The sequence below is a fragment of the Zosterops lateralis genome (genome assembly GCF_965231275.1).
Source record: "Zosterops lateralis genome assembly, chromosome: 14".
In the NCBI taxonomy this organism is placed as follows: domain Eukaryota; kingdom Metazoa; phylum Chordata; class Aves; order Passeriformes; family Zosteropidae; genus Zosterops; species Zosterops lateralis.
Window position 1 is genome coordinate 1,169,677 of NC_139774.1, and position 21,879 is coordinate 1,191,555.

Sequence of the window (21,879 nt, forward strand, 5' to 3'; positions counted from 1 at the left end):
GACATTTTTATATATTTTTAGGATGCATGTGCGGGTAAAGCCTTTGGAGATAGTGCTCTGGTCATAGCTCAATGTGAGTGCAGCAGGGGGATGCTGATTTCTGGCTCTAGGCAACTTGGATAAGCTTTCTTTTTTTTTATTTTCACCTTGAGATATAAAGCAATAATGTGGAGGAGGCACTTGAAAATGTTTGTTGTGTAGCAGCAAGGTATCACCTCCGACCTCCAAGATCTGGAATGAGACAAGAATAACAAATTTCCCATGATGATGGAGCAAGATGAATTGTGTCAAAAGAAGGGTTTAAAATTAAATGGCCATTTACCTTTGTTATTAAATATTGGCTCCTTGCTTTGGTTCCTTGGAGGTCCTTGCTTACACCAAGACCTGCTGTTCTCTGCCTGCTTCTCCTTTGGCTGTCCTGGTGGAATAGTGACACTGCCTCTGGTGTTTCCTTTCTGGGATGGGCAGACTCAAGGGGAGCACCAAATGGAAAGTAAAGGGATGGAGAAGGTGGACACACAAGAATGAAATCTCAAAAACCTCAAAGAAGCTAAAGCCAAACAAATAAACTCTACCTGTCAGGAGAGTAACTGTCTTTAACAATTAAGCAAATTAGGAAATGTTAGATAAATTTCTTAATTGCTCTGCCATAGTAAATGTTTTCACGTTTGCTCCAGTATGAAAGAAATACATACAAAGAAGTTACATAAACCTATTTAAAGAGATTCTTCTTGTTTACTGTTCAGTGTACAAAGCTCAGGCCCAGCTCCAGCTGTCCGATGGAACTGTGGCTCTGCAGCACCTGCAGAGGGTTCTTGGAGCAGCTCTGTGCAACACCCTGATCCCAGGTGTTGCTCTGAGTTCTAATAATGTTTCAATATGTTACCATAACATTTAACAACAGCATTCCAAAGCATATAATTTGAGGTCAACTGTTAGACCTCCCCATGCTTCCTCTTTCCCTCTTACCAGGAGACTGAAATTAGGTACTGTTGGAAATGTTTTGCTTTTTTGCATCAATATCTGCTGGTAGGTTCCTTCCACGTTAAGATTGTGTAATTTGGCACAGAGTTAAGAGTTAATGTTCAAACATGGTGAGTTGCTCGTTTTCTGAAGCTCTCCATTCTTTGGCCCTTAACCAAACAAGGGCTATTTAGCACTTTGCCAGTGAGTTTCCTGTTTAAGAAACTGTTAACGCAAACTTTATGGGTGCTTTTCTTAGCAAAACATGTTTTTATGTGCACTTGCTGTGAAATAACAGTTATTACCACAAGTGTGCATCTCAGTCTCCGAAGTCTGGAACACTGCAGTAACATTCACATTGTTCCTTGGGAGCTGCCTGGGGTGTCAAGGCGCAACAGGCTGGGAATAAACTCCCAGAAAGCTCATGCAGACACGTTTCTTCTCAGCCTGAAAACTCATTGCTCAGCATAAAAAAACATACCTGGGCACTTCTGCCACAGCGGGAGCTTTATGGCAGCCTGAACCCTCACATGCAGCATGGACAGGCAAATTGGCAGGAATAAGCTTGCTAGGACCAGATAACCCTTTTGGGGATTTCTCACCTACCCCACTCCTGGAGCAGCACCGCAACTGGTTTTCCTGCAAAACCCATGTGCTGGGAAAGTAGAATTGCACCCTGAGGCGAGCGTTGTCATTTAGTTAGGCTGACATCTTGTGGAAGCCTTCCTAGTGTATTAAGAACAACATGCAAGCTAATTTTACTGGATGGAGATGTGGGGGCTGCATGACTTTGCTGTGCTGGGCGCCTGGAGGATGCAAGCCCTGGAGCTGCAGGTGAGACTGCAGCAGCCGGGACTTGCAGCTCTGTGTGTGGCACTGCACCACAGCCAGCTCACCCCTCTGCCTGCAGGAAGGGCAGTGGGAATTGTTACTGGGTGTTAGCACCTTGGGGACCACTGGAGGATTTGCTGCTTTTTGGCCAGAAGGTTGTGTTTGTGCAGTGTCACAGGGCTGTGAGGCAGGAGTTGAATAGGGATGCGTGGTGTGGCACCATGAACACTCTGTCACTTGGACTCACTGCTGTGGAAGCACTGAGCCCTGGGAGGGGGCACACGGGACAAAGCCGTGTCAGAGGTAACCCAGCAGCAGAGATGTGCCTAGGGGTTCAGGCCAGCTGCAGAGTCCTTTGGGGGACGGCAGTGGGAGAGATGGGCACTGAATGTTGGGTGTCCTTGTCTTCATGGGAGCAAATGGCATGTGTGGTGGCATAGCGTGGTGGCTGTCACCTCCCTGTCCGACAGCTCTCTGCACCTGGCACTGGTTGCACATTGTAATCCTGCTTGTACCAGCGTCAGTGCAGGAGCCACCCTTCCCCTCTCCATGGTGCAGCCTGGATGTGGGGAAGGATGTCAGGGTGGCAGTGCTGTGGCATGGCCAGCTGAGCAGGGGGACAGTGCAGGCAGCTTTATTGTCACTCAGGTTCTCGCTGAACCCTGGACAATGCCATGCAGCCCATTTGGTCTCCTGAGCTGTGGGCTGGCTGTGGGAGACTCCTTCCTACAGCAAACCAGGGCACAGTCCTACTTCCTCCACTGGCAGACCTTGGATGTGAAAACATTGCTGGAATTCATGTGGTCATGCATCAGTGCTCACACTGTCTGGCCCTGAATCAGCCCTGTTCTGTCTGGAATTTGTTGGCAGCCCTGCTGTCACAGTGATGGAGGGTTGTGTCTCTGTAGACATGGAAATATGCTGGGTGGCAAGGCAAAACCAAGCATGGGGCAAAATGCACCTGAGCACTGATGACCTATCCCTGGGAGCAGAGCTCAGAGGTGGCACAGTGACACAGCACTGCCTGCCCACAGGAAGGTGTGCCAAGCACTCACTTGTGTCTTATTCAGCCCCCATCATTAACCAGCATGCTGCCTATTGTACTGACAGCCCAGAAGTCAATTCACAGACACCTGAAGCAAAAGACTCCTTCTTGGTGATTGTGTGGTGGGTGGCAGGTGGGACAGTGGTGGCTGTCAAGCAGTGGCACATCTGGGTGCTGATTTGGGGAGGGGGCTTGCTGGGCTCTGCGCAGGGTTGGTGTGAGCTGGCACTGAGCAGGGGGCACCGTCTCCCTCAATACCTCTGTGGGCTCAGCTTAACCCAAAATGATGCTGAACCTTTAAGATTAACAGCAGATGTTTGTGATATTCAGCTACAAAAACATATCTTTGAGTAGCTATTTAGTGCACATGCTCTGCTCATCCTGGTGGAATGCACCACCACTACCATGCTCCTGTACCTCTGGATAGTTGGGATTAGATTTTAACCCCGATAGCTATAGGAAAAGCTTGGGTCTGTTTTTTGCTTGTCTGAATTCAGATGGCAAACCTACAGCAGGAAGGGTTTGTGACAGAAATGGTGATTCTGTTCCCCTCCCTGTGTACAAGTCCACTTTCTTTGCTTTGAGCATTAAAACAAGCCCTGCTAGGGATGGTGGTGCAAGCTGGGACTGCAGGGATATGACAGGCAGTGTTTGTGGCGCTCTGTAAGCGGGGCAGCAATAGTGGGGGAAGAGCAGACATGAAAGGGGTGGGTGAAACGAGCGATTTTTAACATCAATTCTATCCTCTTTGATAAAGATTGGATTTAATTTAAAGTAAATTTGCACCATGGCTAAATTTATTATCCATGATACCGGTCAGAGTTGGGATATGATACTGCAGAATGATTGACATGGTCATCATGTTGCTATTAAATCTACTGAATCTATTAGCTGCTCACTGGCTGCAGGGTTTGTGATTCCCTCAGCAGAGTTTTGTGCTGAATATCTAAAAATTCTATTAGGAATCTGAGTATTTGGGCTTCACTCTTGTGAGTCCTCCTAATCACGTGGATAGTAGGAGCTGCTGGCTGGGCTGCCTTGTGCTGCTGGGTCATTAGCTGACTCCTCAGTGAAGGTTCACACTAGACATGAGGACCAGTTCTTAATGGTCAGGCTAATTGGTTAGTGGAACAAATTACCCAGAAGAGCTAAACTGGCAGTTGGAGCCTTTAAAACGTGATTTATTACTTGAGAGAAGGACCCAGCTGAAAAAGCACTTCTGAACTGTAGGGTGGAACCAGTGGGTAAAATTCTCGAGATGTGTGGGAGCCTGGACAAAGTGACAGGGCTGTGGTCAGGAGTGATCCTCAGTGTGTTTCTGTGCCCAGGAGGGTTTGTGCTGCCACGGGCTGTGCAGGTCTTCATGTGTTCCATCAGGTCCTGATGGGGCTTGGTTGGCCCTACAGTGTTTCTAGGGCAGGGAAACACAGTGTTTATTATGCAGGAGAAAAAAAAGGTCAGGAAATTTCAGCTGGGCAAAACCCAACATTGTTGTCTCCAGGACCTTGGTTGGAATTGGCTGTGGTGGTTTAAGATGTCCGTGGCAGCAGGGTGTCTATAGCCACTGAGGTGTCCTGAGTCTGTCCTGCTCTGCCACCACTCAGCCTTACCAAAGGATCCCAATTAATGACTCCATGTGCTAAATCACCAGACCTAAATTAGCAGGGTGCTTTATCCTTCAGCCTTCTGAAGTAAATTCTGGTCATGCTTTTGACAAGTTTCTGTGCTAAAACTTCTGCATGCCAGCAAGGTGGAAATAAACTGGAGATGCCTTCCTAAAATCTAGTGGGGCTAGATTCTACAGCTCTTTCTGTGCTAGGACGTGGTATAGTGTCGTAGGAACGGATCAGCAATGAGAAATCAGTGCTGCTCAGGCTGTAATGTGCTTTTTGGAGTGTTTTGCATAGTGGTCCATTAGTGGAAGCCATCTCTTGGTTTTCCTCTCATCCAAAAGGCATCTGGTGCTGTGCACTAAGACTATTGTGGGCTGTGAAGCCAGGGACAGCAAAGTGGAATGGATGGGTGGCCTCGCCTCAAATCCCTGCTTCTGCTTCTTGTTAAAATGGTAATGTGGGAGCACTCGGGGAGAAGTAAAATGGCACTTCTTGAAACAGCTGAATGTTTGGCTTTCTGCATAATAGATGAGCATATATCTTAGATCCAAACATATTCCTGGTAAAAAAAACCCCACTGTGTGGGGAGGCTGCTGTGGGTTCAGTAAAATGGTCACATTGCCATGGGTAAATAAACAGGGGTGAAAAATCAGCAGGAAAAGCAGCTGCCACTGCATGTTGTGTGGGGCAGAGCAGCTTGTGGCTGGGGCAGTGCCTGGTGGCAGCTTCTGGGGCCACTGTCCCCCTGTGTCCCACAGGTGCCAGCCCTGCCTGCTGCCACCAGCATTGCTCAGGGACTCTTGTCTGACATATCCCCTGAGCAGGGCAACAGCAAAGTGTTGGGTAAATCAGTGCATTAATCTTCACTTTATTTAGAGCCTTCAGCTTTGATTTTTGAATGTAGAGCAAAAAGGGGGCTGGTGCCGGGGCTGCCAAATGCTTGGCAGCGTCTCAACGAGCTCCTGGGTTTAGCTCCAGTCACTTTTCAGTTACTTTTCGTGATGAGAATCAAATAACTTGATCATGGCGGTGACAAATCTTCAATAATTCATTACATTATAATGACATTACAACATCCTAACTCCCTCCCCCGCATTTTTTATTTCTGCTGTAGAGTGGACTTGATGTTTTAGATTCAAGGCTGTTCATCCAGATATTTCACACCAGCCTGTCACCTGGAGAATTGATACCTGGCATACCCTCACTGCAGCACTGCTAAACGGTTTTTTCTTCTCAACTGGATAATTATATTGATTGTGGCTTAGGAGTTCAGAAATTGGATTGTGGTTGAATAAAGTGTGTTTTGAAACCCTAATAAAAGCTATATTAAAGAGGAAAAAACTCCCAGTAAAACCAGACCACCACCACTGTCATATCCGACTCTTAATTTGATATGAATGAGGATATTTGTGACCCAGTGTCTGATGGAAAAGGGAAGCTGCCCTTGCTGCCTGGCCCTTTGGCCTCTGTAACAACAGGGCTCAGGTGAAACGTGCTGGATCAAACCTTGGCAGCTCCCCATGGGTGAGCCTGCAGACTCACTTGAAATGTTGAATTTCTTACCCAACCAGTGGTTTATCAGGAGCTGACTTTTGATTCTGGGCTTTTGACTGCTTGCTCAGGGGCAGTGCTGTCTGATCCCTGAGGTGGGGTGTGGAGGGAGCAGTGACTGCCTTTTCAGGGAGGTGGAGACTCTACTGCCAGTGTGCAGAATCACTTCAAAAATAGAAAAAGAAGCTTACCATATGCTTGAAATAAATAACAACTGAGAGCTGAATAATAACTTTGGGACCCTGAATACCTGTTTACCCCTTTGTCTGCTGTTTTTCAGGCTGGCCGCAAGGAAAGAAGTGATGCCCTGAACTCTGCCATTGATAAAATGACCAAGAAGACCAGAGACCTGCGCAGGCAGGTAAGGAATGGTCAGAGGTGCTGCTGGCTGAGGCAAGTGATTGCAGTGCTACATGCTGGGGATTTGTTTCTCATGGGCAGTGGGTTTGCTGGCCTGTCTTCAGTGAATTAAAAGCCAGAAGCTTCCAGTGGGAAGCATGGGGTGGGAATGTAATTCCCTGTTAACTGTGTGATCCAGATGGTGGAGTCTTAATCATCCTCATGGCAAGAGAGATTAAAAAACCCAACCAAACCCCCCCAAAAAAGAACTTTCACTTGATGGACTTTGAAGATAATCAGTGATATTTTATAATTCCGGTGGTGTTCATCTCAACCTATTTTATTGAGAATTACGTTTATGTAGCATCAGGCTTTTGTCTGTTTTGTTTTAAAGCAATATATTCCCATTTTCGAGTAAGCGAGAATATGGATCAGGTTTGTTGAAAAATATTTTTATTCTAGCAGAAAACTAAAAAAGTTAAATCAGTGTGTTGTTTAATCAGCTGAGAGAAAGCAGCAAATTTACTCAGACAAAACCAATATGAGCTGCTAAATCAATATTTGTGGCCAAACTAGTGACTTGCACTTCTAAAACTAATCCATTTTTTAAGGAGATTTAATTTAAATTGAAGCAAAAAGTGTGTAGACAAGACTTAGTGCAGGGAAAGCCTTGGTCACACAAAGGAAAAAGGATCAATGACAAAAGTAGTTTAAGCTTTACGTATTAGTAAAGTAAGAGGGAAGGAGCAGTGGAACACTACTGAAGAATAATTCATTCTTTTATTTTTATTTTAGCTCCGCAAAGCTGTTATGGACCATGTTTCGGACTCTTTTCTGGAAACAAATGTTCCTCTTTTAGTATTGATTGAAGCTGCCAAGAATGGGAATGAAAAAGAAGTTAAAGAATATGCCCAGGTTTTCCGTGAACATGCCAACAAATTGATTGAGGTAAGATGGTACAAATTAAAATTTAATTGTTGCTAGTTAAATTAAGGCAAGACTAGGAAAAACAGGGTTTTCAATTCTGTTGAAGCACAAAGCAAATTCCATAATAAATTTCCTTTTAAAATTTTATTTGAATGAATTTTAACATGATTTAATATTTAAATAATTGAAAATGTAAGCTTATCAAAAAGACCTGTTAAATAACCCATGTAGTTGTGGATATTACACTGTCAGAGTATATGATAAACGTTTTGTTACTTGGGAGTGGTCATTTGGAGTAAGGGAGGCCAGGGCACAATTGTCTTGCTGGACAGTTTGACCCATTGCTATGAAGCCTGGAGGGTTTTTCTTTCCAGTAAAATCCCACTGAATATAAGCAGGCCTTTTGTGTGAAGGTTTTCAGAATGAAGAGCTGCTTGTGTATGTGTAAAGAGCAAACAGAACACCTGGAGTGACAACACAACTGATCCCTGCTACCCCTCTATAAGGAAAATCCAAACAGCTGGTGGAACTGCAGAGCAGAGCTCTGACTGGGGGGAAAACCAGGTTAGCTGGGACAAACCTATCTTAACTGGAATCCCAGGATCACTGAGGTTGGAAAATCCCTCCCAGCCCATCGTCCCAGCTGTCCACCATCCGCACCTTGTCACCAGCTCAGAGCACTGAGTGCCACCACCAGGGCTTCCTTGGACACCTCCAGGAACCATGGGGACTCCAGACCTCCCTGGGCACCTCACCTGACCACCCTTTCCATGGAGAAATTCCTGCTGATGTCCAACCTGAGCCTCCCCTGGCCCAGCCTGGGGTGGTTCTCTCATCCTCTCTCTCATTACCTGGGAGAAGAGACTGACCCTCCCCTGGCTGCCCCTCCTGTCAAGGAGTTGTGCCCTGGTGAGGGAAGCAGATTTCCCTGGGTGATGTGTCTGCAGAGAGCAGCAGCAGAGCCTGCTCCTGTGCATGGATCCACCTCAGGATTCTCGGCCCCTTGCCACTGCCTTCGCGTGAGAGTTCTGTGCCAGCTGATGCTGAATGGCAAGGAACAAACAGCTATAGGTATTGTTGAGGAAACATGCCACTAGGAATAAGCTTCAAAAACTCCTCCTTGTGCTCTTCCATGCTTTGAGGCTCTGGCTGGTTGTGCTTAACCTCAGCAGCTCCCTGAGAGCAGTCCCAGACTGCTTCATGTGGTTTTGCTCTCCTGGTGTCTCTGTGTTTGATAGTGGAGTCCCTGTGTCTCCAAGGCTTGCAGGGAATATTCACACAGCTGGGCAGATTTAAATTGCTCAAGAATAAGACTGATCAGACATCAGTAAAAGTAGCTTCTGATTTGCACAATGTATTTTTCATAGGGTTTTGAATGCATTTTGCAGCTGCTCTGTAGCACAGGGTGCATGAAGTTTGTCCAGCTCTGCAGAGCTGCTGTCTAAGCAATGAAAATTTTTAATTCCTTGAAGGCATTTTTCTCTTTTGGCTTGTCATGTTTCAGCATCAATGCTGTCCTCCTAGAGCTTCAAAGTTATTCTAATCTAAATTTTAAGTAACTGACATTGTTCTGCAAAGCAGCATGTGGAAGGAATGCAAGGCTGCTGTGCCCTGCCTTGGCAGCAGGATACAGCCTTGAAAACACTTTGAAGTGGGTTTGGTCTAAAGCCTCCCTTCTTCTTGTTGCAAGCCTGATTTCTCTAGAAAATTATTTTTAGGGCTTGTTTACAGGAGAAGTTGAATTGTGTAACAATAGCAGTGCGTGTTCTGCCAGAGTTCTGCTACTTCCTCAGTGGATGCGTGGAATTTACTGGCATAATTAGTAAGGAATAATTGTGCTGCTCTATCCCTGAACTTCTCCCCAGCCATTGCCAGGTGAGCCCTTTTTCCCTGTCCCTTCAGGAGCTGTGTCCCACTGGAGCAGCCACAGTTCCACCCTCATTGGCACTGGCCCTACCTGGTGTGCAAACACCAGGCTGCAGAGAAGTTTTCCAGAGCCTCTGTAAAGCCAGACTCTCTTGCCTTCCAAGGACTCTTCCCCTGAAAGCAGACATTCAGCAATATTTTTGACTGACATCAAAAGGTTCTGCTAAAATGATATGCTGCTGCAACAGCTTTTTGAAGGCTTGGTTATTGCTTTTGCTGTCTGAAATGTAACTGTAGTTGTAGAGTAGCATGATGTAGATTGTTTATAAACCTCTTCCCTGAATGGAGATGGATTAATATATACACTTAGCTTGGACAGAAGGCAATAGTGCTCCTGCAGAGCCCTCGTCCTGAGGGGCAGGAGAGCCACCAGAGTCATATGAGGTGTCAGATTCACTGTGCAGGAAGATGAGTTGGGGTGGGTTGCACTTGAAATGTCTTGTGCCTCTGCCAGAATGGAGAAGGATGTTTGCCAGTTCTCTCATCATTCTGCTTTTGGACAGGAACCTCAGGAGAAACAACAAAAGGTTGTGTAAGAGCAGGGCTGAAGATTTTTTACCCAGTGAGATGGGCACTGGTTGCTTCCACCTGCTTTCAGGGGAGATGAGTATGCGGGGAGTTTATCAGAACTGCCCTCACGAGTGCTGCTGGGTGACTCAGGATATCAACCCAAACTGCAGCACTGAGTGGAGCTGAGCTGACTGACAGGCTCCTGTGGTTTGGATGTAGAGGGGAGCACGTCCTTCTTTCCGTTCCTTCCCTTTGGTGCTGAGTGAGGGCAGGAAATGTGTGGAAGGTCCCGCCTTGCCCTGGGGATTTCAGCACACATTGCTGGGAGGGTTTGCACCTTGGGTTAATGCCCCCATGTCCGTGAGCTGGAGGAGTCAGTGAACCAGCCCCTGAGAGATATATAATAAGACAGATTTACTTTATTTCATTTTTGTTACTAAACTGTGGCAGGTGTTGGCTGGACAGGAGTGGCAATGCTGGTTCTGCCCTGGCTTAGCACAGGGAGTTCTTGCTCCTGCAGTGCAGAGCTGTTAATGGGCCTTCCAAGTACCCATAAAGAGATGCAAGCACATGATTTGGGTAATTTTGTTTTGAAATGTTCCCTTCTTGGCAGCACAGCACTGTCTGCATTTGTGGTTCCTAACATCCAGGCAGCCAAATTTGACCAAAAGGTGCAATAACCACAAAAAGCTGATTTGCCTGCTGGGTCTGTGTCTTCTAGAGAACTCATACCAAGAGCATCCCAAAGGGCTCCCATCTAATTTGTTTCCCACGTAGTAAAATCCTAACCCTTTTATGCTGCCTTTTGAAAACTGAGTAACAGTAAAAGAGTAGAATGAGCCTTGTCTCAGTTGAATAATACATTTCAAAGATAGCTTTTAAAATTGCCCTGTGCTAACAGACCATTAACTCTGGCTGGACTTGGTAAAAGGAGTTTAATTCAGGAATTGAGAAGCCAATTTCAATGTAACACACAAAAATAACAGAAGGGACAGCATTTGGGGAACCAGCCTAACAAAAAGTTAAATTCACTTGTAAACTATGGAAGTCTTCCCAATTTGCAGACTGTGAACTGCTAACTCCATTCCAATGTTTTTTTCCCACTGAGTGAGGTAGCCTTGGCTCTCCAACCTACCTTTGTACTTGAGGAAGAACAGCTTGGCACTGGCATCCTTGGAGTGACTTCCTCCCCAGGAGGGATGGGGCTGTCATGCAGCATGGTGCCTATCCCCAGTGATGTCACTGAGCAGCACACTGGCTCTTTGTCCCTCTCAAGCTTTGAGGTGTGTTTGTGCTGAGCTGCCTTTGTGCCGCTCCCCGGGGATGCTTGGACTGCTCCTGCAAAGAGAAAAAGGCAGACAAGTTAAGCAGAAACCTTTGCTACGCTGTTGAATGCTTTAGAAAAGGAAAAATTAGCTTGTCAATTTGTCACTGGTTACATTGTGACACAGTGTAACTCTGTGTGGCTTTAATAGAAAAGTTTTTCAGACATTAAGAAATTAGGAAGTAAAAGGTAAATAAGGACAGAGTCCAGGTTAAAATCCTCCAGTTTGCTTGCTGAAGAATCTTTTGGAGAATGTATTTGGAGTTTGTAATTCCTTAAAAGAAACAAATGATCTCTTCTTCCTCTGGAACCCACTACCCCTGTGTCAAATGTTTTTCTCAACTTAAATTTTATTTATAAGTCTTCTTTTTACCAAGAGAAATACTGGTAAGACCAAGGAGGCAAAAGTTCTCAATGGTGTTTCATAAGCATTGATTTTATTATTGTTTTTTCATAATTGCTTTAATTTATCCAAAAAGACTGCTCTGTGCCTTTTTTTAATGCACTGGGTTGCATCTTGCATATGGAATGATGATTTTCTCATTTTCGGTGGAACCCATGAACAGATGCAGACAGCAAATTTATTTGCTTGGAAAGAATCACATTTGGGCACTTGCAGCTCCATAAGCTTTCTGTAGCCTCTTGCTCTGACATTTCCCCCTTCTGTTGTGCTCTCTGTCTAGCCCGATGTCCTGGAGTCATTCTTCGGTCTAAAATCTAAAAATACCCCTCTCCCAAAGCCTGAAGCCTTGCACACTTGCTACATTTTTCTTGCAATTATCCTGATTTGCTCAGACTTGCAGCCTACTGTATGTTCTTTGGAGAGTCTTAACAGCTGCAGGTTTTTTACATGTGAAAAGCTTTTTAAAAACATGAAGTGGATAAAACAGCTTGGATTTCAAATAAAATCTGGTTTTTGGACTGGAGGCACAGTGAAGGTCTTGAAAAGCTGAGGCTTGGCTGTCCCCTGTTCATTGTCACTTACCTGGGCATGGCCAGGTACCATTTATTGCAAACAAAGCATGGAATGGAAGAATCCAGCAAATCCAAAAGTTAATCTGCTCGGACTAGATTATCCTTTGTATCTCTCAGCCACCTGATTTCCAGAGTTTCCACAGAGTTTTCCAAACCTCTTTGCTCATCCTTGCAATGCTCTCCCCTCCTGCTTGCCAGCACAGGCATGCTGGGGATCCTTCAGTGCTGCCAGGCAGGGCTGAGGTTCCTGGGGAACAAGACAAGCACCTGGCACCCAAGTCAGATATTGACTTGGAGTGTTTTTCTGAATTGTATTAAATCTCAAAACCCAGCAGTTTCCAGATTAGGGTCACTGCCAGGGGACCTCAGCACCTATTTTTCCAGTACTCTCATTTAGAGAAGGAAAAATATCTGCCAACTCAGGTTTGTCTTTTATTGCTTTTATTTTTTAGGTAATTTTGTATTACAAGGGAAATGTCCTTGCACTGTGGTCTGGAGAAGAGAGGCAGAGTTATTTCCCATTTAAAATGGAGCCTAAAGTGAGCAAAATGTCTCTTCCAAAGCACAAGCACGTTTTCTGTAATTTGTCTATAGATAGCCTTGGCAGCAATTTAAAACTAATGTCTCCAATAAATGGCCAGTGTAACTCTAATGTGCCCTCTGAAGTCTGACACTCTTCAACAGCCGATGCACTTTCCTTGTAAGTTCATTTTATTAGTCAACTAATTCATAAATAAATTAAATTCTTCTCGTAGAACATGCTTTCCTTACATTCATAATCAGGAAAGCAGAAAAGCCTCAGCAGAAAAATGTTCCTACATTTTTCAACAAAACTGGATATACAAATTTAATACATCATACATAAGTAAAGGCAAGTGACCTTTTAATAGGATAACTTCTGTTCTTGTAAGGTTATTTTTTGAGGCCGGTCTTCTAATGCTACACCAAATAATGTATGAAGGGGTCTGTAGGATGCTGGTAGAGTTTAAAAATTATGTTGGAAGAGGAATAAGAGACTTGAGGGTAATCTTTCTGTCCAGATTTCATTGTAAGTGCACATGGGTGAGCAGGGCCATGACAGTGAAACCGATGGGCGAGATGAAGGGATTGAATCCTCACAGATCTGGGCAGTGATTGGGCTGTCCAGAGACAGTTTTTCTCTTTGGAAATCCTTGTGGTTTGCTGCTACTTTTGGAGGAGAGGCATTTCTGCCACACCTCAGCCACAGGGACAGTCACCTTGCTGTGTGACTGGGAAGGGTTCCCTCTGTGCACAGCTGGGCCAAGGCACATGTGGAAGGGTTAGCATTTGAAGGTGAGTGAGTTTGGGGTTTGGAAAATACTTATGTGCTTTTTATTCCACTAGAAACTGTCCTGTGTTTACTCTGTTCCTTTTTCCTTTAGAAACAGAAGCTTTTGCGGAAAGGGGAATGTGTGTGTAAAAGACGTCAGGAAGTGTGAGAACAGTGGGGTTTAGGTGGTGTTGACATGATGTCTTCAGAGGTAACTCAAAAGCAATAGAGTCCTTTTATTTTCTAGATATTTAAGTCTTAATTCCAACAGCATTTTCAAGTGGCTTTTTGGGTAAAGTTTTTTTAATAGATGTGGCATAAATGTTTTAATTCTTGATATTTAACTAAAAGCCTTGATGCATGTCTGGATTTTCATCATCTTAGTCATTAGCAATATTGGATTATTCGTCATGTCATGTTATCAAGGAGGTGCCTGAAATCTGTGTGGAGCTCATTACTGACACTGTTTTGTCGTCTTTGTGAAGAGCACAGTGTACTGACAATTACAGTTACACTGCCATGAACAGTTGTCTGAATCACCAAAAACTGGTTTAAGCAGCTAATAATAGGCACCAAGTTGGAAGCCTTTAGTCAGATCAGAAGGCAGCATGTTCTGAGTGATGAGCAAACTGAGATGGGAGAGAAGAAAAATTTCACAGAATCCCAGACTGGTTTGGGTTGGGAGGGACCTTAAAGCTCATCCAATTCCAACCCCCCTGCCATGGGCAAGGACACCTTCCACTGTCCCAGGCTGCTCCAAGCCCTATCTAAGCTGGCCTTGGACACTTCAAGGATCCAGGGGCAGCCACAACTTCTCTGGGCACCCTGTTTCACGGCCTGCCCACCCTCCCAGGGAACAATTCCTGCCCAGTATCCCACCCAGCACTGCCCTCTGGCAGTGGGAAGCCATTCCCTGTGTTCTGTTCCTCCATTCCTTGTCCCCAGTCCCTCTCCAGCTCTCCTGGAGCCTCTTTAGGCACTGGAAGGGGTTCTGAGGTCTCCTTGAAGCCTTCTCCTCTCCAGGCTGAACACCCCCAGCTCTCCCAGCCTGTCTTCATTTCCACTTTGATAAACACAGAGACAGTTTTGGATAAGGATAATTATTTGGGCCCTGTCCAAATATCATTACTAGAAACACTTTTAAGGAAAGGTATTTGTGTTGCTAAGGAGAATCTCAACTGAGGGTTTGCTCTCAAGGTTTCAGCTGAGCTCTCCATCACACACCAGTGGTGTCATTGCTGTCGTGGTAGCTCAGATAGACTTGTGTAACTAATGTGGTTTGTGGTGATAACAACATTCTAACACTTTAGCTTGTTTGTCTGAGGGAGGAATAATTCCTGTGCCAGCAGTTACATCTGCTGCCACAGCTGCATCGACAAGGGGCATGGTGCCCGCACTGCACACTGGTGTTCCTGTAGCAGCCCTGCTTTCCCTCAGGTCTGTGGAGAGGATAATCCCCCAGGCTGGAAATAAAGATATTGCTGCACTTTCCTGCTGTGGGTATGGTTTATGCTGTAGATGTATTGATTCCCTTCAGACACCTCTTCTTTCTGTCTGATTGAAAACCTTTCCCCCTGGCAAGAGGGAAGTTGTCTCCATGCTGCCCTTGCTGCGCAGTAAATGGAGCCTGGTCTGGTTTGTCCTGATGCACCAACTCTGGGATTGCCCAGCTGTGTGAAAAATTTCCCTTCTCTATGAAACCTTGGCAACACATGGGTGACTGTGTTGGGGAAGAACATTTCCTCAGGGCATGGAAGGAGCTTGCCAGTGTGGAGGAGAGCTTTTTCAGGACAGCTTTACCTTGAGTGGCACCAGGGAGCTGGAGAGGTATTTGGAGACAGCTCTGGACAGGGTGAGAAGCAAGTGGAAAGCTGTATTCCTTAATCAGAATTTTAAACACACAGATACAGCTAGAAATGTGGAAGTATTAATATATAATTGTCCTGGGTTGCAGTGTAGGATGTACACAAAGTATTTATTCTATCACCATCTTCATGAACTGTTGAAACCAGGTAGGCTAGTGTTTTCCCAAGCCCCCTGCCTCTTCTGCTAATGGCCTTTGGAGTGTCTTCTGCTAATGGCCCATTAACGCCTTTAGAGTGTCTTCTGCTAATGACCTTTGGGGTGTCTTCTGCTAATGGCCCATGAGTCACAGGTAACTCCCTCCAGAGGTTATCTCTGTTAATGGGCCATCAAGGACCCATTTCACACTTCTCATGCTATTGTGAGATGCTCTGCCCAGGGGGAGGAGCCAAGCATTCTCACCTGGATATAAGCTGGTATGTGGGACAGTGCAAGGGCACTTATCCACTAAATTCCCAGAGGAGCAGAGCTACCAGACCTTTCTACAAGATCACTGCTTCAGGAAGAGCACCTCACCTAGACTGCTTCCACCATCCTGCTCAAGTTGTATTCTGACTCTGTCAGTGATCCTTTGTGTTATTGTATTTATTTTATTTTACTTTTACCTTTTTACCTTTCTTCTTATTAAATTATATCTCTAACTTGGAGCCTCTCATTCATTTTGCTTTCAAACCACAACAGTAATCCCAGGTAAAAGGTGGTTACCCATGGAAATACTGATTGCCTCAATATAACAGGGAGCAGAAGCAATACATTTTTCATACTATTATATTACTTACAAGAGCATGGAGATACAGAACAAGGGGGAATGGATTCCCACTGCCATAGGGCAGGGCTGGATGGGATATTGGGAAGGAATTGTTCCCTGAGAGGGTAGGGAGGCCGTGGCACAGGGTGCCCAGAGAAGCTGTGGCTGCCCCTGGATACCTGCTAGTGTCCAAGGTTGGACAGGACTTGGAGCAAGCTGGGATGGTGGAAGGTGTTCCTGCCCATGGCAGGGGGTGGAACTGGATGAGCTTTAAGGTTCCTCCAAGTCCAAACCAGTCTGGGATTCTGTGAAATTGTCTCTGATCCCTTTCTCTTGCCATCGCTTGCCAGCCTGTTGAAATAACAAACACGTAACCTCCGTTCCTCATTGTCCAAAACGCCAACCCTTTGCTTGCCGGTTTTGTTCCAGCCAGCTGAAACTTCACCTCCTTGTGTTTATAACCAGACTTGGAATGAAAACTGTTCTCATCTTCTCGTGAGGCTGCAGAGCTCTGGAAATAGCAGTTCCCTCAGTTCAGTCCTTAGTTCTCCCCTGTGCTCGACTTCTGCAGTTTGTCTGCATGTGACTTGTTTTATTTAAAGACTTTTACTATTTGCAGTTAATACACTGGGATTCTGTTGCCCACAAGAAGCTCTTTCAAGGTACCTTCTGTGGAGCTGCATCCATATGCAGCTATGTAAGTGATACAAAATCACAAAGCAGTTGACAGCATGACTCTGGTAACTCTGCACAGTCCCAGTGGATTTGATCTCTAGTCCTCTTGCATTAAAGAAGTGGAGCTGTTTTGTGTAATTCCCAGTTAGTTCTGCTTCTGCAAAATGAGGGGTTTGTAGGGTTAGAGTTAACGCATCTATAGCTGTAACACTTCTCCCTCATGCAGCACCTGTTAGGGCTGGATGTTAAAATGCTCAGATTCATCTTGAATATTGAGTGTAGCATACAGGTGAATAAATAAATGTATGTACTTAGTCAATAATGAAAGCCTTTTTGGAGAGGGATGGGAATTACATAATCAACACATCTCTTCTGAGAGTCCTCAGTTGCTATCAGTTTTGCCAGAACAGTTGTTTCTGCAGATAAATTAATTTCCTGAGCTTTGACCAGTGTGAAGGGAATTGGGACAGGTTTTTTTTAACATGGAGGAAGAAGAAATTAGCTGTGTTCTGTTTGAATTTTGTGAGAGTATCAGATACATTTTTCTTTAGCAAATCCCTAGGAGGAAAATGTTCAATGGCTGCCTGTCCATTCCTTCTTTTTTTGCCTTTAAAATGAGTGATTTTCTAAAGCTGCTTAAAAGTTGGAATTTGCATTCCCACAGAAATTGTAAAATGTAAAGCAAAAATATTAGAACAAGCAGCTGAAGTTTTGAAATTTAATCAGAAATGAAAATGCCAGGAACACCGTTGAAAATCTTCGTTTCCGTGGTGTTGAAATTCCCAAAGTATCTGTGTACGCATAGATGTGGGTTTGTTATTTTTGTGTAAGAGTTTTTGGTTATGAGAGGATTCCTCTTAATGTTAAACTGAAAAGTTTTTCAGTGTAAGACAGCTGGAAAACTTCTTTTTGCAATGCTATTTTTACAACTCCAGGTTCAAATGAGAGTGCCCAGACTCTGAGAATTCAATTAGTGAGTGTTTGGCTCCTGCACAGCGATGTGTAATCCTGGGCTGTAGCAATGCTGGGTGGCAGGGCCAGCTCTGGCAACATTCAATTATGCAACAGTAAACACCTTGCAGAGCCTTCTTTGGACTGCACCAGCCTGGGATGGTTGCAGCAGCACCACTTTGGAGACTTTGCCTTCCTGACTGTTTGAAGAAGCTGTCCTAAAAACTTGACCTGTAAACAAGGAGAAAAACCTGGGTGGTGATTCTGTGAAGTCAATCCAGGTGCATAACTCAGAGGCTTTAACACATTTATTGTCAGCCTTTGAAATCCTGGAAGAGGAAGGTTTTAAGTGTTAGAGATTATAATTCCTTTTTTTTTTTCCCTATTGCATCTTTTGTCTCTTGTTGAAAAAGCAATTGGCCAGTCTTTCAATAAAGAGTTCTCTGTAAAGTAACCCCTCTTCCTAAGCCAGGGAGTCTGTGCAAGGAGAAGGTGGAACAAGTACAAAGCTGGAGCATCGTTACACAGAATCACAGAATATTCTGAGTTGGAAGGAGCCCACAAAGATCATCAAGTCTAGCTATTAAGTGAATGGGAGTCAGACCGACAACATTGGAGTTATTATTAGCATTAGTGGGTTATGTTGAATAATGAAATTTTAGAAGCTTAACACTGACCCCAAACTTGTGTAGTTGAGGCTGCTGCAGTTTTTTTAATTGCTGGAAGACTTAACTTCTTAGTCACGATCTGAACAAATCTCAAGTTTAAGAAAAACATACCCAAAAAATGTATTTCATGTGGAAAAGGTACAACCTGTGTCTTGCCAGGGGAGGCGGTTCCCTGCCACAGATTGTTACTAATAGTAGAAAGAACAGCTTTAGAAATGTCAAGATTTTCCTGATTTAAATATTAGTAAATACTGAAGAGTCAAAGTTAACTAGAATTTGAGATAGAATCATTCTGTGACAGATGGTACAATATTTTTTTTAAAATATTGGAGTTACACCTTCTTACTAACAACATATCCCAAGCTGACCCTTGGCCCTGAGATAGCATCTGCCTCTCAAAAGGAACCACTTAAGTTATGCCTCCTCCAAAGGCACAGAACCATGGAATTATTTAGGTTGGAAAAGCCGTTCGAGTCCAGCTGTTTCCCCAGCACTGCCAAGGCCACCACTAAACTCTGCCACCAAGTGCTACATCCACATGGCATTAAATCCCTCCAGGAATGGTGACTTCACCGCTGCTCTGGGCAGCTCTGCCAGAGTTTGACAAAGCTTTCAGTGAAGAAACTTACTCTAGTATCCACCCTGAGCCTCCCCTGGCCCAGCCTGAGGCCGTTCCCTCTCCTCCTGTCCCTGTTCCCTGGGAGCAGAGCCCGACCCCCCCGGCTGTCCCCTCCTGTCAGGGACTTGTGCAGAGCCACAAGGTCCCCCCTGAGCCTCCTTTTCTCCAGGCTGAGCCCCTTTCCCAGCTCCCTCAGCCTCTCCTGGTGCTCCAGCCCCTTCCCCAGCTTCATTCCCTGCCCTGGACACGCTCCAGCCCCTCAGGCTATGAGGGTCCTGAACTGGACACAGCCCTCAAGGTCCCTCAGCAGTGCCAGCACAGGGGACAGGCCCTGTCCTGGTCCTGCTGTCACCCCAGTGCTGGGACAACTCAGGGTCCATTGACCTCTTGCCCTCTTGGGCACCCCTGAGCTTGTGTCCAGCCACTGTCACCACTGCCCCCAAGGCCTTTCCTGCTGGACACTTCCCAGCCACTCCACCCCAGCCTGAAGCACCCATGGGGTTGTTGTGATCCCAGGGCAGGACCCAGCACCTGGCCTGGTTGCATCCCACACAATTAGTCAGTCTCAGCCCATGGATCCAGCCAGTACAGATCCCTCTGCAGAGCTTCCTGCCTTCCAGCAGACCCACCCTCCTGCCCAGCGTGGTGCTGTCTGTGCATTTGCTGAGGGTGCCCTCGGTCCCCTCATCCAGGTCACCAATAGAGACATCAAATAGGACAGAGCCCAGGGAACCCCACTGGTGACTGGCCTGGATTTAGGGCCATTCACCTCCCAGGTTGTGCTGATACCAGAGCCACTCACCTCAAATCATCTTGCAGTGTGCTGATGTCATTCTTAAAAACAGTGAGATTTAGGTTTCAAAAACTGATCAGTGCATGAAAGCCCCTTTCCAGATGAGCCTGTCCAGCTGTTCCACTTGGCACCATTAGCTCTGTGCTAGGAATGGCTGGGGCTGTGCACTGCATTTGTCACTGGGGGGAAATTTAAGCTCATTCCTCTAAATACCAGCAGCTGCTTGGGGTCTGCCCTGCCTTTTGGGGTCTGAGAAGCTGTCTCTGGGCCATGGCTGTGGAGTCTGAACTGAGCGGGCCTTGAAATCTACTTTTAAATCTGTCTGTCAGCAGCAAGAGGTGTCTGAACTGCACTAGGCTGCACTCTTGGGGCTGTCTTCATTCCCAGTGTATTTTTAAGTTTTTTCAAGAGATTGCTCGTTGTGCTGATTACATTATTTGCAGTGGTTTTGTCTCCTTTGATGCCTGTGCCAGTAGTGCTTATGTAAAGGGACTTGATGATATTGAATGGTAAGAATGAACAAATGCAGTGGGAATTCAATTGCTATTTTGCTCTCAAGCACAAGTGTTCTTCTTTCTAAATCAAGTCTGACCACTTACTATGTCAGTCAGCTGCTTTGTTGGAGACATGGAGAAACTATTTAATTTACATTTGATTTAAAGAAATTTTTGTTCCCTTGAGGTACATTATTTAATTTAGAAGTTTTGGAAATGTATGATTTCTAAGCACTCTGTGAGCTTTGAAAGAGTTGATCTTCATCTTGACTATAAAATCCAATGTATTATGGGTATGTGCCAAATAACTGGCCAGCAGTACCCTATCCTCTGAAGAGAGAGGGAGTTTGAAGTTATTTGTCAGATCACCCAGGAATTATTGAAGATGACTCCTTTCAGGTACTTTTAAAATTAAATTTCTTGATCCTGCAGCCATCCACCTCAGCTGATACATGCAATTTCAGAATTCATCTTACAGAGCACCTGATAATTACTGATAGTTTAAAATACCTCATTGTTATGTGATTTACAACTTGATTAATTAGTAGACACAGGTCTTCTTAAATTCCAAATTTTAAGAGGCTTGTGAGTGTTTTTCAGTAGTTTGTCAGAGCCTTCCCATGGGTGCAGTAAACGCTGCACTGCTGTTAATTTATAGCCCTGTCTGCAGCACTCTGAAGTCATCTCAGCTGCTGCCGTGTCTCTGCCTCACTCTGATGTTCAGCAAAGAGTTTGCTGGGAAGTTTGTGTGCTGATCTGGCAGAGAAGCCATCCTGCCAGAGCAAATAGCTGGCTGTTGGATGAGCGTGCTGAAATGAAGTGTTGAGCTCTGGAGGCGCAGCGCTGGGATGGGATGTGGCAGCCAACAGTTGGATTGTCTTAAACCGCCAAAGACCCTCAGTCAGGGAAGCACACACGCTCCTTTCATGAGGGTTGGCAGTGCCAGTCAGGCGCTTTTTAAAGAAGAATTGCCGTCAGTTGGGTATTCAGAAGAAAAACGACTGCTCAAAAATGACTGTGCAAAAAAGCAAATTTTCATTATACCATGGTGGGGACACTCCATTATTAAGTTCTTTGCCTCTCTGTGTTCAGATAGAGCAGGGTTTCTGTGTGCTTGATTCATCACATTTGGCTTGAGAGACAGCACAACATCTCCAGATATCAGAGAGGCTGATCTTGTGGTGCTTCAATGTCGCTTTTATTCTGCCCCTACTCAATAGAGCTTTGTGTTATCCTCACTGCTAGAGGTTGTAATGCTCCTGTGGAGGCAGGAATGATGGGGAAATACAGACCATAAAAAATGCTGGCAAACTGTTGTTTCTCAAAAATATGACCTGTGCTTAAACCAACAGCAAAATCTTTATTTGACTTTTAAATCATGGTGTCTGATTGTCCTTTGATTCTTGTGAGCCTCTAAACAAAAGCATGATGTACTTTTACATCATCCCAGCAGCTCGCTGGGAACTAGGGATTCAAGGCATGGCAGTTGTACCGGAAAACTCATCGATGTTCAAACACAACCCCTGTGTGAGAGGGTGTTCCAGGGCCAACTGTTTGTTGGGGTGCCATGCAAAGAGGCTGGAGCTGTTCACAGAGAGGGAGCACAGAGCCCTGGCTCAGTTGGGCCCTGCCTGCAGCACTGTGCAGAGAACTGGGGACATCCTGCAATTCACCCCTACGTGTGCACAACTTGAATCCAAACATGAGTGGAAGAGAAACTTTAGGAGCAGGACACAAATATTCCTGAGAGCTGGCAGGGTTTCCTTTGTGTTG

At 45.3% G+C, this 21,879-nt stretch overlaps 1 protein-coding gene across 1 annotated transcript in view; it reads left to right on the forward strand.

The window, feature by feature from the left end:
* The window catches only part of CTNNA1 (catenin alpha 1), a 120,663-nt gene that overhangs the window by 64,557 nt on the left and 34,227 nt on the right, over positions 1-21,879 (forward strand). The window contains exons 8-9 of the mRNA XM_083871997.1: positions 6,284-6,364; positions 7,138-7,290. Of these exons, the coding sequence (XP_083728123.1) occupies positions 6,284-6,364; positions 7,138-7,290 (234 nt within the window). The remainder of the gene's footprint in view (positions 1-6,283; positions 6,365-7,137; positions 7,291-21,879) is intronic.